We start from the raw sequence: 16,567 nt of genomic DNA on the forward strand, positions 1-16,567 counted from the left end.
CAAATAAGTAAACGCCCCGCTAATTTACACTTCCTTTCAACAAGCTAGCTACATGTATCAAACCCAATTCCCTCTGCAAAACAAAGCTTGGTATTTCCCCCCAAAAAAATTAATTGAATATATTATTCAAAATAAGTTCCCGCCAATGAACAATCCGTTTAATCAAATGTTGACATTCATTTTAAAATCCGGTCCTTTCGAGTTTTCGACTTAAAAAAAGATATGATTCCTCAAACTCTAATAAAGTTTCATCGAAATCAGTTTCTGCCCATTCAGACATGAAGCGTAAGCGGTATGTGGTCTTCTTCGCATTTCGCCGTCGAATCGCAACTTCGCATTTTCACTTCCGGCAACTTCGCATCATCACTCTTCGCACTAAAGATGAAAGTACGAAGGCGTGCGTGGCTCCAACGGAACACCATGCTTACCTATACCTTCTGTTCGAGTTTGGAACTATTATCACAAAAATATCTTAGAACTTATGGTGAGTGCTTGGTATCTGTTATTGTTAGTATGGTTACAGGTATATTTCCTTTCTGGATGCATAAAATGCTTCATCTACTTAATACTGAATATTTTCTCCCATAGTTTTTTTTAAGAAGTCCGAGTGTGTTCATACAACGACCGACGGAACCAAAAGTCAAACAGTTCAACCAGTCCTGAGTATTCGCACTTCTTGAACATGTCATTATACGCCCACTCTTTTTAATGGGTTGAGAGAACCAGTAAAAAAATTTGTAAATATCATATTTTCTTTGGTTGTTTATACTGACTTTAAAGTAGCGATCATTGCAATTAAAAAAAAAAACATTTAATGAAAATTACGTAAACCGCAGACGTATTTTTCTGCAATGTTCGCTTCCATCATATTATCCAAAATGAACCACAGAAGACAACATTTATTTGTTTAAATAGAACATATCTTCATGTCATTTAACACTTTATTGTTTCATAAACTTTTTTGTTTTGAAAATCTTTGTTTTGGTTATCATGTAAATAAATCTCAAAATTTAATGAAGTGGTTGAATAAGTAAAAAGATATAGACTTATTAACAGTCATTCATTTTCTGATATTAACCCAAATCTGAAATCATTCTTTTAATTCTTTAATTACTATACACATACAAGTCATGAAAAATGTGTTCCGTGACCAACAACTACTTTATTTAAAAAAAACATACAGTCACATCATTGTCTTTGTAACGAAAGCCCAGACGGCTCATTCAAGATTCGACATTTAATATCTAAATCAACCAATCAAATTATGCATATGACAACCTGTATCCTAGCGAAACCAAACCGTTCTCTCATGGTTTTGCACTTCTGACATTTATCAATTCAAATACAAGTATGCAAATTTTTACAATTTTACTCCCTCTTTGAAACTTTGCTTTATGATGAATGTTTTAGATATGGAGGATTAATTTTTCTTTAACAATGAATATTTCACCTATTAGTTACTAACAAACGTAATTTGTTATTTTGAATAGTCAGTATTCTTGACTGGGCAATGTGCATTGCATGAATAGTTTATGTGATGTTAACTACTACTGTTATGTAAACATTGAATTTACTAAGCGAGTATATGCAAAAATTAGAAAACTTGTTAACAAGGGTTTAACAAGGAATGAATGCCCCTCAAGAATTATCACAGATTTATACACCACAAATACTCTGATATGGAACATCTCCTTAACGATATAAAATAAAATAGACTGTGTCAATTACTCTGTCTCTAAGAGATTGGTAAAATTTCCGTTTTAAGTTTGGCTGTTGTTGGCAATGAGTGTACATTGTTGGCTTTTCTCTGGCAGAATACCCATACTGCCTGTGCTACCAGCTTTCTCAGAGGTTTGATATGTTTGATATGATATTCAAGTTCCTTTGATATGACCCCGACGTATATCTTTGTCTGAGATGGAGGGTTTCGAGCATGGTCGTTTTTCAAGATTCTCAGTGTGTCCCTTATAGCACAACGTGGCATGTGATTGAGAATTTCAAGCATGCGCTTTACGTCTGGCATGCGATCCTTTTGCTTAAGGTGTGGCGATGTCTCTTTTAACTTTTCAAAAAGCTCGTCAATAAATATATTAAGAACGTATTTTCCATCAACACATACATCAGCATTGGCACCTTGACGGAGAAGAAATTTAAGAATGTCTAAATCCACCCCGATCTGGACACTGGTCTTTGCAAACTGGTGTAAAACCGTTCCCATTGTTGAATTCTTCCGCGTTATATGTCCAATTTGATTGATATTAGCGTTGTTGTGGCACAACAGATCGGCACATTCTATCACAAACTTTGCAGCTAAGGCTTTAGAATCTAGAGTCTCTGCGTAAGATTCCACGGTGTCCAAGAGACAGTGGATAGCACTTGAATAAGCGTTCCTACCAACTATAGATTTTGCTCCCGTTTTTAGACGTTGTTTCTCGTATTTAGCTTCATCAAAATTTGGATTCGCTCCTGCTTTCAGCAATAGCTGAACACATTCCAGATAGTACTGCGTCCATGTATAGTTATCTAAACTTAGAGAGTTTTTGATCAGACTATACAGTGGGTAGGTGTTCGTAGGTTCCCTCTTCTTCACATCGTGTCTATGTTTCAAAAGAACTTCCGTCACTTTTGGGAGCCGTGCATACCCCTCTTTTCCGAAGGACTGCACCGAAGAAAATGAAAACAAAGTGTGATAGAAATTTACCCCGTTGAAAATGCTTTTTGTGTCAATGTCAGTGGAGAGCAAAATATCAAGGCACTCCGGTTGCGCAAAGTGCACTGCAATGTCAATTGCCTCTCGTATGTCCTCTTTAGTTGGATTATCTTTGAGCAGTACTTTCACGGCATCTTTTGAGTTAGCCAATGTTGCTAAAGCAACATATCCACTCTTTGCTCGCTCTGGATGCTCCTTTATGACGCATTGCGTCAGGATTAGGTAGACGCATTTTGTATGACCTGACTTTGCCGCAATGTCTAAAGGTGATGCCTATAAAGATTTCATTAGTACATGTATTATATTAAGAATGATATTTATCACAATAAGATATATTGACTCATCAACACACACACACACACACACACACACACACACACACACACAAATTAATGCAATGGTTTGCGAATTACCCAGTATCCTTGTGTTAATGAATTTTAGTATTAGATTTAGAGTTTCGCAAGATTTACACTGGTTTGCGGATTACCTAGTAATTACAAATTGATTACCTTATTCTGTTGGGATACATCAGATTCTGACTTCTGACTTGGATATATTAAATTATTCATCGGCCTGTTGTCGCTGAGGCGGAAAGATAGTAAGATGTTTAATATGGTCCTGAAACCTAGTTTTGCAGCTAAATGGATGTATGGGTTAACTTCCGGTTGGTGGGGTTCCACAAAGTAGCCGTTGGACAATAGAAATTCCACGGTCTCTGGAGTGTTTTGAAGAATACATAAGTGCATCAAATCGTTCCCCTTTTCGTCCGTCCATTTGATGACGTCTTTCTTTGCACTACAAGACAATATGGCCCTGAGCTTGGATTCTGCGCCGTTCCTTTTCACTTCATCCAGATATCGGGATACCGTTTCTTGGACGTCCATCTCCTCCTGCACATGTGAACAAAAATAAAACACCTTGTGAATCATTTAAAGCAATTGTTGATCGTTTAAGCTATATATTTTAAAGACCTTTGATTATGACTGCTAAACTGTTGACAAAACATATTCACATACCATGTCACTTTCACTAGAAGCCATTTCTGAACAACTTAAGAGTATTACAACACACAAGATGTAAACGGTTTTAAATGTTCGTCGAAAACATCACACTGCTTGTTTGTACGGGTCGTAAGGTTTCAAATAACAACTATATAGTGTGTATGTAAAACACTCTGTACCTGGCAATAAATGAAATCGCGATTGATTTAAGCGCTATTGACCCAGTTTGGGTTCAAATATTATTGACATGGAGAATTTAAAGAACTCCCTGTCAATAACCTTTTGAGCCTTGTTGGTTATGGTTTAAACCCATACATCTATAGGATATCATAATCATTTTTAAAATTTACAAAAATATTATTATTTATTTAAAAAGGTTCCCCAAAAATATTTTTACTTTGATTACAGCTTTATATTATTTTCATTCTTCCCTAAGAAGGAATTAAAATATGAATCTATCGAAGATCACATGCCCTTTGTTGCTTTTAGTTTGTTATTGGTCTACTAAATTATCTGTCATATTTATAGCGACCGCACTAAGTAGAGTCCGTTTATATCTTAATTAGGAATACGTTATTAGGTCAGATTGTAATTTTTTAGCCGTCTGAATTCTGACACATTTTCAGCAAGAAATGTCGTCGAGGGGATAAGAAACTAATGAATGAATCTATCATCCGTAATGCGTCTGTAAAATTGTTTTCTTTTCATATCCGCTACAAGATTCATCGTTCGACGTATACATTCCGAGTCGGAATCATATAAGTTAATTCCCTATCTAACGCTCCGCATCCGGCAAATATTCGCGTTTCAGGGCCAGTGTTAATTTTTACGACCCAATTTGCCTAGCAGTGCTGGGATGCTCTGCAAACAGCATTGCATATATATTAGGGTATTTACTGCCGACGGATTAATTCAAATCGGACGTGATTTCCTGTGGCGATGAAATGATCGATATTTTACTCAACTTAAGTGTTGTGTCACTTGAAACGAATAATTGCCCTGAAAAAAAAGTTACAGACATATTTGATTTGATTGAATCCATATCATTACATAATACCTGTTCATGTGCTTGAAGCTTGGAAATTGTACTTCCTGATAATATCAGTTGTACTTTTAGTCTCTCAGCATGTTGTAAAGAACAGTGTTTTATATATATATATATATATATATATATATATATATATATATATATATATATATATATATATATATATATATATATATATATATCTTAGTCAATTAATTGTGAGAGTTCATATCAAGAAGTAACACAATCATGGAGTAAATACCTGATGGAATTTTGGAAGATGATTGTCTTTAACTAAAACGCACTTGGTACCAGAACCTTTTTCATTTCAAAGGAAGCCCGCAACTCATCTATTGCAAACAAAAAGGTGCTATACTGCAGGTGTGCAGTGTTGGTTTTAAAATTGTTCTGATGTCAGCCAGAGACTTCTCTGGAATATTCTTGACGCTTAAAATGACTTTTGGGTTATGATTTCCATGCCTTATGTCATATTCATGTTGCGAGAATATCGTTATGTCTAAGAGACAGACTATGTAAAATGTCGGTAAAAAGTAACCAAATAAAACTGTACCCTCCTAAACCATTCACCGTAATCTATCAGACTAAAAACGTATCGCTACATTTTCACACTTTCAACATTCAAATACCCTTTTTATCAGAATACACACGTGCACTTGATGTGGGAGACCAGTTAAGAAATACTTGGTCTTTTCACAAGAACTAAATACGTGTCGAAGAGGGCACAGACAAACATACACTCGGCGTCACCCCGGGGCCTGGTCAATTCAACTGCAATCGCTCAACAAGATTACAAGACGCTTTTTTGGCAAAATGAGTCCCTATAGTGCGTTTATGTTACTGGAAACTGCACAACTATCACCTATAAAGGCGCAAACTCTTATCAACAACAAAAGTTAAAAATCTCATTCTAATTTTATTGTCGATAATAGTGTGTCAAATCAATACAAAGGTGTAAGATTGCATGTATGTAGACTAAATTTAAGAGAAAATAATGCAACTTCATTGTTTTTATCTTTCTGGAACAATATTTTAAAGATAGACGAAAAAGAGTTGAAAAAATTTTAATGCTTTTTTCTATTTCAAAGTTACCCCCCCCCCCCCCCCCCAGCTTGAGTTTTTTTTTAGGGCCTCTATTCTCTGTAAATAATGCCTCTAGGAATGCCACAAGCGCACTGCTGCTTTTATTTGATTTGTTAGCAAGTTTTGTAAATATATCTTTTAACAAGTTAGCAGGGAATCTATTGGTTTGCATATTCATTGCATAATTTATGCAAAGGTGTAAGATTGCATGAATGCAGACTAAATTTAAGAGAAAAAAAAATCAACTTTATCGTTTTTATCTTTTTGGAACAATATTTTAAAGATAGAAGAAAAAGAGTTGAATAATTTTTAATGCTTTTTTCTATTTTAAAGTTACCCCCCCCCCCCTTCAACATGAGTTTTCTTTGAGGGGCTCTATTGAAGTCTATTCTGTGTAAATGATGCCTCTAGGAATGCCACAAGCGCACTGCTGCTTTTATTTGATTTGTTAGCAAGTTTTGTAAATATATCTTTTAACAAGTTAGCAGGGAATCTATTGGTTTGCATATATTTGTTGCATAATTTATGTATGTTTAGTGAACGGTTTCTGTGACTTTTATTTAGGTATATACAGGTTCTTTATACGGTTGTCAGACATCACCATGCATGTCTTGTAAATAAATCGGATCTTAATCAGGGCCGTTTTAAATAATACAGGTGCGAGGATTGCGTTTTCTTCATATTTTTCCCTCATTCTGTTTCCTTTTTCAATATATTAAAACGGAGGATTACCGTATGGTAAATTGAGCTGATAAAAACCAGAATACTTATTCGTACAGGTGTTTAAGAATTTAAAAATACAAAAAATTATGCATTGATTCTTTTGTATATTTATTTTTGTAATGCGGGTGTATATATACACTATAAACAACGTACACTTTAGTTTCGGGTTACATCGGAATGGAATTTAAAAGAGACAATTCATGATACTTTTCTGCAGACGATTTTAGGCACCAAAGTTTGAACCACGAAAAGCATGTTTGGCACCTACTTAAGAGATTATCGACTTGAAGTTTAGTGAATACATTCCCTTGTGTTGCCGGGAGAATGCTTTCTACAACGTTAATGTCCGTCCAACAGTTTTCAGCCTTCCATAAAGTTTTAAAGATGATTTCTTTAGTCATAACCTTTGTTTAAGAAAGAAAGAAATAGTTAAATACGCTTTAAAATTTGAGTATTTTTCTATATCTTTACACAGCTATCCTCAAAGAGATTAATAGTCTCACAATAAATGAGCAGCCAGTCCTCTAAAGAAATGTTGTATTAAAAGTCGCGAATTATGAATTATAAAAAGAAATGATTAACTCAAAATTAGGAATTCTGTGACAAGGGTGGAGGTATGTTTCGTTTGAAGACCTGTATCAAACACGCTTTGTGACAGCAAGTCCAAAAGTCTAAAACATCTCCCCGTTTCTTGATAAAACGGTATTTGGTCATAGCTAAATAACAAAACATTAAAGCAATCGAAAAAAATATGAAAGCAATAAAACAGATAAGTTTTAAGGGGTCAGATGATGCGATCATTTTCCACATTAATGTCTTACTATATGAAACAGTGTGCTATCACAGTTTATTCTATTCGAAATGCTTTGTAATGCTGAAGATTGACGCTAAAGATGTAGTAAACTTTTAAATGTATTTAAATACCAAATTTGAGGTATTTTTTAAACATCTTTACAAAAGACATCAATGTGTTTATAATGTGAATGAATTCCCATTTAAACTGTTCAAATGATGATGAAGTGTAGTGGAAAATTTGTGAATTAACAACAACTTGGTGTAGAACTTAAATACAGGTGTAAATATCGGGTTCAACAATCACAAACTGACAGCTGAAATCGTCCGTAACATTTGGTTTAGTTACTTTTTGAATAAAACAAGTTGTGGACTTGAAATTTTCATCCTCTTCTTATGAGTTCTCTGGCATGATGTGTACCATCTTCAAGTTAATGCGAGTTATAAATGTATGTCAGTTATGCTACAATATTTCTATATATTAACTTACCGCGAATCTTTGGAACCTTGGAGAAAAAATGTCCTAAAATTATGAAAATTACTAGGATATTCATAAAGTTTGGATTTTAAGCAATAAGATGATCTAAATTAAGCGTTTCTAAATAAGTTCAACATCCAAAAACATATATATATATATATATATATATATATATATATATATATATATATATATATATATATATATATATTGCAAATATACCCTCATAGTATGCCATGTACATTAATACATACCTTTCTGCCTAGAAAATGATACCCTCCACACACGGGTATAGTTAACACAGGTACTAGATTAGCAGGTATTCTCAGACACCTTTATCTCAAACAGGGGGCGGCGCTGTTTGAACATCAAAAAAATTCCTGGTCGTACCTTTTTTTCTCTCTGTGAAAGGCAAAGTTACAAAAATATTGTCAAAAGTTGTTTAAAGGGTTATTATTATCAGTCAATTTACTTATATCAACAAATAGGATAGAAGAATTACATTCAACCAGGAAACCCGGCGGTGTTAAAAATAAGCTGCATAAATTGTGAACTTAAATTGTGAAGAATAGGATCGCTAGCAGTTATTCTTTACATAACCATTTTATCTGGGCTGTTTCACAAGATCTTCTGCATATATGCATATAAAAAAAGCCGCTAGATAAATAATCGCCTTGGCGTTCTGTTAACGAATTGTATGAACTGTTTTTAAAACAGATAATTTTTTAAGTGGAGATTTTATCTGCACATTCTTTGAATTTTTATCATTGTCTGATCACTATATAATAAAGGACAATTCTCATAATGAAGGAATATGAAGCCCGATTTCCTCGCTCCACCCCGGGTCTTAACTTCATAAAGTCGCCAGGAGAACGGTGTTTTGGTACTTAAAAACATATTGTACAGTGATATGTGAAACAACAAATAAAAAGAGATAACGCGTGATGACACGTGATTAAAATAACGTGATCAGATCACGGTCATCACACATTGAGACAATCATTGTCATCCCTACCTTTCACCGTGGAGAATGGTATACATTATCTGGAAAATCAGTTACTTTATACATGTGTACAATGACCTAAAAATTTGTTTTTTTATTCAGGTTCATTCCTGACATTTTTAACTACCGAACTCATATTATTTTATTAAAAATACGGCTAGCAAAGGTAAAAGTTGTGATATTCTCGTTATCCCCCCTGGATTAATATGCCGTGCGGATCAATCGTTCTTTGGTAAAACACACACAAGTAACATGTTGTAAATTGGTTAGTTTTTTAGGGCTTTTTAATTAAGGGACGGGGGTTGTTTGTTTATTTGCCAACTTGTATTTTTTTTGGGAGGGGGGGGGGGGGGAGGGGGGTTAGCTGCAGATCTGTAGCTCTCTGGTTGAAAAAATTCGGATAGGTCTATCCTAATTTTTTCAACCAGATAGCTACAGATCTGAAGCTAGGGGTTCAACCAGATAGCTACAGATCTGCAGCTAGATTGGGGGGGGGGGGGTATGAGTTGGGCTTTTTTTTCCTTCTTCTTTTTTACCCTACTAAAAAAAGATCTTTTATTATCCCATACTATTTTATTCTAGAAAGCTTCGCAAAACCATGATTAATTTCAAATTAAATATGTATATAAAGTGAATGTGATAACAAAACATCACTCACTGATTTTCAAATTTTTTTTTATCATTTTGTGCTGGAATAAGCTCAGTCTAATTAATAGCTAGTGTTCTTGGTCGTATTTATCGCCACTTTCGTAAATGTTTTACCCACACAAGTAAACTGATTAATATCAATATTTGATCTGATGATCCTTTGTAACTTTGCCGAAAAATAAAGAATTTTGTCATCGTCGAGGACGTTGAAACTTTTAAAGCGCAACAAAACCAAAATTTACGGTCAAACTCAACATAGGAATCACTCGTGGGGTCCCAGATCTGCGTTACATATATCTACATTGTCTTGACACGACAGTCATAGTTGATTTGATTCAACAACAGATTAACCAAATTATCGAAGAACTTATGTCGGAACTAATCTGATAATTGGAGTGTGAAAAACGCGTTAGGGAAACAAGAAGAGACACAAAGAAACACTGCTTAATTTTAATGAAAGTCTTGCCCACACGAAATAAAAATACACAAATGTCTGATCAGGTCTGAGGAGTCTCGCTTTTTTCGGCGCTCAAGTGACATTTGCTGACTTGATTTAGTCGAAATGACCGAAAATATTCGCGTTGAGAAATAAGGAGTGGGTTCTGGGCTAATTCATACTGCCGCAATGGGTACCTGATGGGAAATCGTTCAGAGACCTCTGGTGTTTAGTTTTCAGTTCTTCATGGCCATCGAGTTAATATGTAGAACAGTGATTCATTCCCTAAAGACGCACGTGTCAATCAACTGTAAAAACAGTTATACCGAGATAACTACATTACCGATTCTGAAAGATGGGATGTAATAATGGAACAAAGAGCGAGCTCTCTCTCTCTCTCTCTCTCTCTCTCTCTCTCTCTCTCTCTCTCTCTCTCTCTCTCTCTCTCTCGTCAAATCTGGGATTTAAACATTTAGAGATGCTATACACAAGCTAAATTTGAAACCATTTGAAACTATTACGCATCCTAAGCGAAAATTATATATCATTTTGGAATTTTATGAAAAAGGACTTTGTAGCTCAAACAAAAAACCCCTAAAAAGGAAGTATCAGCGGTGTTAACTCTATAATGTAAGTAACAACCTCGTCCCTTACCCAAGGAACAAACCCTAAATTCGTGTGACAGAGAGTTCATGACTGAATATGATTTTTCAATTGACCTTAGTTCTCGACTGTCCTATATTTGTTGACATTAGTACTGCAAGGTATATATAAGTTTTTTTATTTATGTATAAATACATACAGGTCTGTTATTCATGAAAAACGTTATTTAAATCTGCGGTGATGTGAACATTAACAAAGATTACAATTTTAAACATCCGTTAAAAAGGGAAAAGGAAGAAAAGTTTAAAAACTAGTATGCACCATGACCACAAAGAAATGAACATGTACATTCAGACAGATATTCCAATCAACTTAAAACAAATTTTCTTTTCAATTGTTGAATTATTTATAATTTAACCGTAATTATATCAAAATAATTAAATTTTGATCCGCGTTGTTGGTTTTGTATGACAAGATATATACATCATAGCAGAAACAGAAATAGTTCGATCGATGTGCAGATGAAACAGATAAGGCCCCTTTAATTGTAAAACTATTAAATATTTAACATAAAAGTTAAAATAAGTGCTTTTGATTGTCACTCTGCCTGTCGTATTGGACTCGGATATTCCATAGCAAACACAGTATAATTCTACATCCACACACGTGCAAACCTCACGGACTTGACGGCTGGCCTCGTTCTCGCGCTGCCAGTCCACACGTTTGCTCTCGGAATATTCACCCCCGCTACCGTTCACCAGGGCATTCGCCGCGAGGACACAACTTATCAGAATCATTCCTTTATCATACAAAATTCTTGTTTGGTTTGTTGAACATGTATGTTAAGAATATCTGAATGTTCAATATATAGTGCACGAATCGCTTTATTTTTAAAGTTCATTTTTAAGGGAGCTGGGCTCTGAATTTTAAAGAAATTATCCTTGAACAATTTGTTTCTCTCGCTTTCTACAGCATACAACTGTATGTGCTACAGTTCCATATGGAGGGTAATCGTGTTCAAAAATCCAGACATGTAAACTTGTAAATCCGAATATGCAATCGTGTTGATGCGTGAGCCTGAGCATGAATATGTGTAATTCTGATCGTGTAACCTATAAAACTCGGGCATAAACACGTGTAAGATTTGACTCAGTTCCTTCACATGATGCACATTTTGCAACTTTATTGTTTACATTAGTTAATTAAACCTTCAACTTTGCACACTTTCAATCCGTAGTTTCTGCATTTGTAACTTCAGGCTCGGCAATAGCACATCTGACATGATACAAATTGACAAATGTAAAGTCTACAAGTTTGTCGAATTTTGACATGACCTTATATGGAAACAGTGACGTCACTGATAGAAAAAGGCTAGCTGCAGGTAAAGGCATGCCGTAATCGCCGGAATAGGGACGGAATAATTAAAAAAGAAATATTAGGTAAGCCTATGATCATATTATCTCTGGATAACAACATTTCATAGAGTATTATTTTTCGGAAAATTAAATTATGAGATTGGTGTACATTTTATCAAGAGAATGTATAAAAGATGCGAGTAAAGAATTCGATCGGCTTCAAATATCCTCTTAGAACTGAAAAAATTACATTTAATGACTTTGTTTGAATACACGTGTATAAAGATATATACGCATTTTTATTCATAGGCGTCTGAACCGGGAGTGGGGGGGGGGGGGGGGGGGGCTAGCCAAGTTAGACCTAACCATTAGGAACATAGCAACAGGGAGGATTCACCCCCCCCCCTACTTTTCCCGGCCTCGCAACAAACAAAATTGTTCCTTAAAAGACCTTAATGAGAATGAAATATTAATGGTGATATTGAAAATTAGAGTCATAGTAGGTATACTAGCACCCCCCCCCCCCACCACCACCACCACGGATTAAGAATTTCATGATTTGGGGGGGGGGGGGGGGATTGGGCAGGTAAGATTGGAGTTATTGGTATACCCTCCCCTACGGATTAGAATTTTCATGATTATGGGAATTCTTGTCAATATTTTTCATGATTAGTTTAGCCCTCCCCCCCTTTCAATTTGCTTCCGACGCCACTGTTATTAGAGTACATGCAACAAATTGTTAAAGTATAGGCCTCGGCTGAATTAAGAAAATATCTCCAAATGCATCCTTATCGCTACCACAAAGTTGTGACAAGACAAGACCCCCCCCCCCCCCACGCGAAAAATTACACGGGGTCCGTCAGCTGAGTTGCAAAGTTATCGATAAGTAAAACAAACTATTTAAAGACATTGGTTTTGAGATTGTGATTACCCGGTAATATGAGACATAAGAAGCGACACCCTCTTTAAAAAAATGAATAAAAATTCCAAAGATAAGGTTAACTGTCGTGAAATTAAAATATGTATCAATTATTTTAAGAAATGTTTCTTTGCATTGTCGGCAATATATAGGAAAAAAAGCCTATCATGCAGGTAAAAATTGACATTTTTTAAAAATTATTTTAAGCAATTATTACGGGATTGAGTATGACGTCCTGAATGTCGGTTCAATACAGACTCACTTTGTGAAGTTGGCTGATAAAAAATTTCTGGAGAGCTAGTATAATACAGCTTTACAGCCACTTGTGAACTAGCTGCAGGTCTGTAGCTCCCTGTCTAAAAATACAGATGGACGATCTTTGAGCTACAATGCCTCCCATGGTAAAACTTCGATTTACGGCGCACAAAAATATGCGCTAGGTTTCTTTTATTAGTATTGAAGATTGTGTTATTATTTATCTTTCACTTACACAACAACAAAAAGTATAAATACATGTAAAGTAACATAAATTTTTCCGCGAAAAATTACCAAATCCTTGCAGGTCGTTTATTCTAACTAATTCAGAAAAATAACAAGAGTAAAAATGGGGTACTCTATATGCAATGTTTTTGCCCAAAAATGACTAAGTTCAACAGCTGATAATTTTATAAATTATCAGAAATCAAAATCCTAGCAATTTGCATACTTCTGATATATATGTATAAATGATCTGCAAAAGAACAACTTCCTATCTTGAAAACTGTTCGAGGAGTTATCGGTACAATAAGGGTACCTTTTTGACAGCCACTCGCCCGTCTGCAATTTTTACTTTTTCAATAATCGGAAACCCGGTTAAAAATTCACTCTCAAAATTCTTAGAATTCAGAAGCAATGGAGTTACATGGGACCTCACGGCGGTCTTCGAACCCCATGTCGCTCAAAAGATATTTACCCCCTTAGGAAATTTCTTGATCCGTCTCATTTCTAGAAAAGAGTACGCATTTACTTATATTCCAGCTTAAATTACATGTCAATTTTTTTTTAGAGATATAAGATATTAGGCATTTCCTTTTATAATACCATGAGAATTATATTACGGAAATTAGCGCATTCGTCACATTGGCAACGATTTCTTTTCTACATGAACCTCTTCCTGTTTGGTCCAGTTTCAATCATACCTCAATTTTTTTCTTCTAAAAATAATACCGGTGTTTTCGATAGAAAAGGTGTCGTTCATTAAAAGTTTAGCTGAATATTATGTTTATTTTTCGTTCATTCCGGTCCGGCGGTTACGGCATGCCTTTTCCCGCAGCAAGGCAGTTGCCATATAAGGTCATGTCAAAATTCGACAAACTTGTAGACTTTACATTTGTCAATTTGTATCATGTCAGATGTGCTATTGCCGATTCTGAAGTTACAAACGCAGAAACTACGGAATGAAAGTGTGTAAAGTTGAAGGTTTAATTAACTAATGTAAACAATAAAGTTGCAAAATGTGCATCATGCGAAGGAACTGAGTCAAATCTTACACGTGTTTATGCCCGAGTTTTATAGGTTACACGATCAGAATTACACATATTCATGCTCAGGCTCACACATCAACACGATTGCATATTCGGATTTACAAATTTACATGTCTGGATTTTTGAACACGATTACCCTCCATAGTTCCAATGGCAATTATGATTCCTTTAAATATCAGGCACGTAGCACAAACACCCCCCTTCTGGTAACACATTTTTCATAAAGTTACATATAAAAAAAATATTAATTTAGAAAGAAAGCCCTCACCCACTATATCAGTAACATGTTAAAAATATGGAGAAAATTAACAAAATGAACCTTTATAGGTACCTTGCACCCCCCCCCCCTCCTGGATCGATACCCCTGGGTCTAGGATATTCATGATTTTTTTTAATTGAATTTTTTGTGAGTGTAATAAATTGTCAGGATTTATCCCCCCTCTCCACTGGTTAGGATATTGAAGATTGGCAAATTCACCAATTTCTCCTTATATTTGTCAGGGTCTGACAGGTAACGTTAAGAGGTCATTTTCAAATCAGAATGTTTACATATAGGATTTTTTTAACCTACGTATAGTTCTCAAGATTTTTGGTATGTCTTGCCATTTTCTAAAACGATGCTACGTAAGTGCCTGAAATGGCCAGCGCAGAATTAAATTCAAGAACGTACCTACATGTATTAGAGATACGTGTATTTTATGTCTCTGGTATTTCTTTTTCTTGTTAATTCTAAATATCATACATGTTCGTAGAAAATTACAAAATTACGTAAATACTTCCTTGACTAAATAGTCGACTGCACTCGTAATAATGCAAACAAAAATGCACTACTAGGTCAGTACTCTTAAAAATACATCAGAAACATTTCCGTGCCACAAATACTGCTGATGCAAAAACCCTAAGTATACGATCAGCGACCGTGGGAAGTGAAATGGTTGTATGTACAGCGTGTACGTAAACAGCTGGTACTTCGCCAGTACTCCATGCCTATGTGGGTATACTACCACAAACACTTCCTGGAGGTCCATACATGTAAAGAAACGTCAAGCTTGGGCGTGCCCATCAAAGAGGCGCACTGCTTTCATGACACATGTCTTGGCCGCTAGTACTTCAATATTGACACTAGAAAATGTACTCAGATAATCCACATGAATAGGTTCAGAATTTGTTGTGCGAGTCATGATCTGGGAAGTTTTTCCAACAGAATGTTGTTGTTTTTTAAAGTTGATCAAGTAAAATTATGAATCACTTCATAACATTGCTATCCGCCTTTTTGCTTTCAAACGGTCGTTATTTGTTATTTCCCTGCAAAGGGGAGGAGGTGTTGATGTAAATAAGATTTTACCCGTATTATTCATTGATCATTATTCAACATGGAATCAAGTGTCTCTCATGCATGTACCTTTCCAGCACTAAAAAAATCTGTTTTCATATTCAATTGAAAATAACATATGTCATCGTTTTGATGAAAGGTCAAAATTATTAGTCTGGGCCACTTGAGACTTCATAGTAAGATTATTTGGTCATCAGGAGTGTATCTTGAAGACAGCTAGATTTTAAGGTTGATCACCATCTTTGTTCGAAGTTGCTTTAATTTAGAACCTGACGACTCTCAAAGGAATTCTAGTCCCTATTGTTAGAGTTACATGTATCTGTGTAGGTCTTATCTGTGAACCTTTAGTGTCAAAGTCAAGGTGGATACTCTTTATCACAAACCTCAATCAATTAATGTTAGATTTACATATCAAAGGCAGATTCTGTGAGGGGAGGAGTTGTAAGGGGAAGTCCTATTCCCACCTTGTTTTTTCTCTATTAATTTTTAGTACATTTATCATTTACAACTTAAAGAAACTGCTCTACAGTGCCCTGACCTTAGCGAAAATGACCAGGAACCCCCCCCCCCCCCCCCCCCCCCCACTTGGAAACTGATCATCTGAATTCACTTCTGATGACTGATGAAGTCATACCTGGTTTCATCATGCAAGGGTAAACAAAGGCTACTTTATATTTTTGTCAAAGATAATAACCAGCTTAAAACCAACAGTGACTGGATCAATCTTGTAACTGATATTACCCAGATTCATGAGATTTCTTTTGTTGCTGTATATCATTCGGGGCATTAACATGGGTACTGAATTTGATGCCTAGGACAGGAGAATCAAAACAACTAGTGTGCAACACACAGTGCATAGGTTAAAAAAAAATAGTGACCTCCAAACCAACCCCTGTCCCCTAAAATAGACATACC

The 16,567-nt window shown here is 35.4% G+C and overlaps 1 protein-coding gene across 3 annotated transcripts; it reads right to left on the reverse strand.

Annotated features, from left to right (window-relative positions):
- Window positions 1–916: 916 nt before the first annotated feature.
- Window positions 917–8,364, reverse strand: LOC128187302 (uncharacterized). 3 transcript variants are annotated; one of them, XM_052857640.1, is made up of 3 exons: window positions 8,087–8,364; window positions 3,220–3,600; window positions 917–2,983 (listed from the first exon to the last, which is right to left on the reverse strand). In XM_052857640.1, exons 2-3 carry the CDS (start codon window positions 3,592–3,594, stop codon window positions 1,736–1,738), a joined length of 1,623 nt encoding a protein of 540 aa, XP_052713600.1. In that variant the 5' UTR covers window positions 3,595–3,600; window positions 8,087–8,364; the 3' UTR covers window positions 917–1,735. The 3 variants fall into 3 exon arrangements, with proteins under 3 accessions (XP_052713600.1, XP_052713601.1, XP_052713599.1); XM_052857641.1 differs by lacking the exon at window positions 8,087–8,364 and adding an exon at window positions 5,001–5,094; XM_052857639.1 differs by lacking the exon at window positions 8,087–8,364 and adding an exon at window positions 3,727–3,881.
- Between the last annotated feature and the right edge of the window lie 8,203 nt (window positions 8,365–16,567).

Source organism: Crassostrea angulata, chromosome 6 (assembly GCF_025612915.1).
Source record: "Crassostrea angulata isolate pt1a10 chromosome 6, ASM2561291v2, whole genome shotgun sequence".
Taxonomy (NCBI): Eukaryota; Metazoa; Mollusca; class Bivalvia; order Ostreida; family Ostreidae; genus Magallana; species Magallana angulata.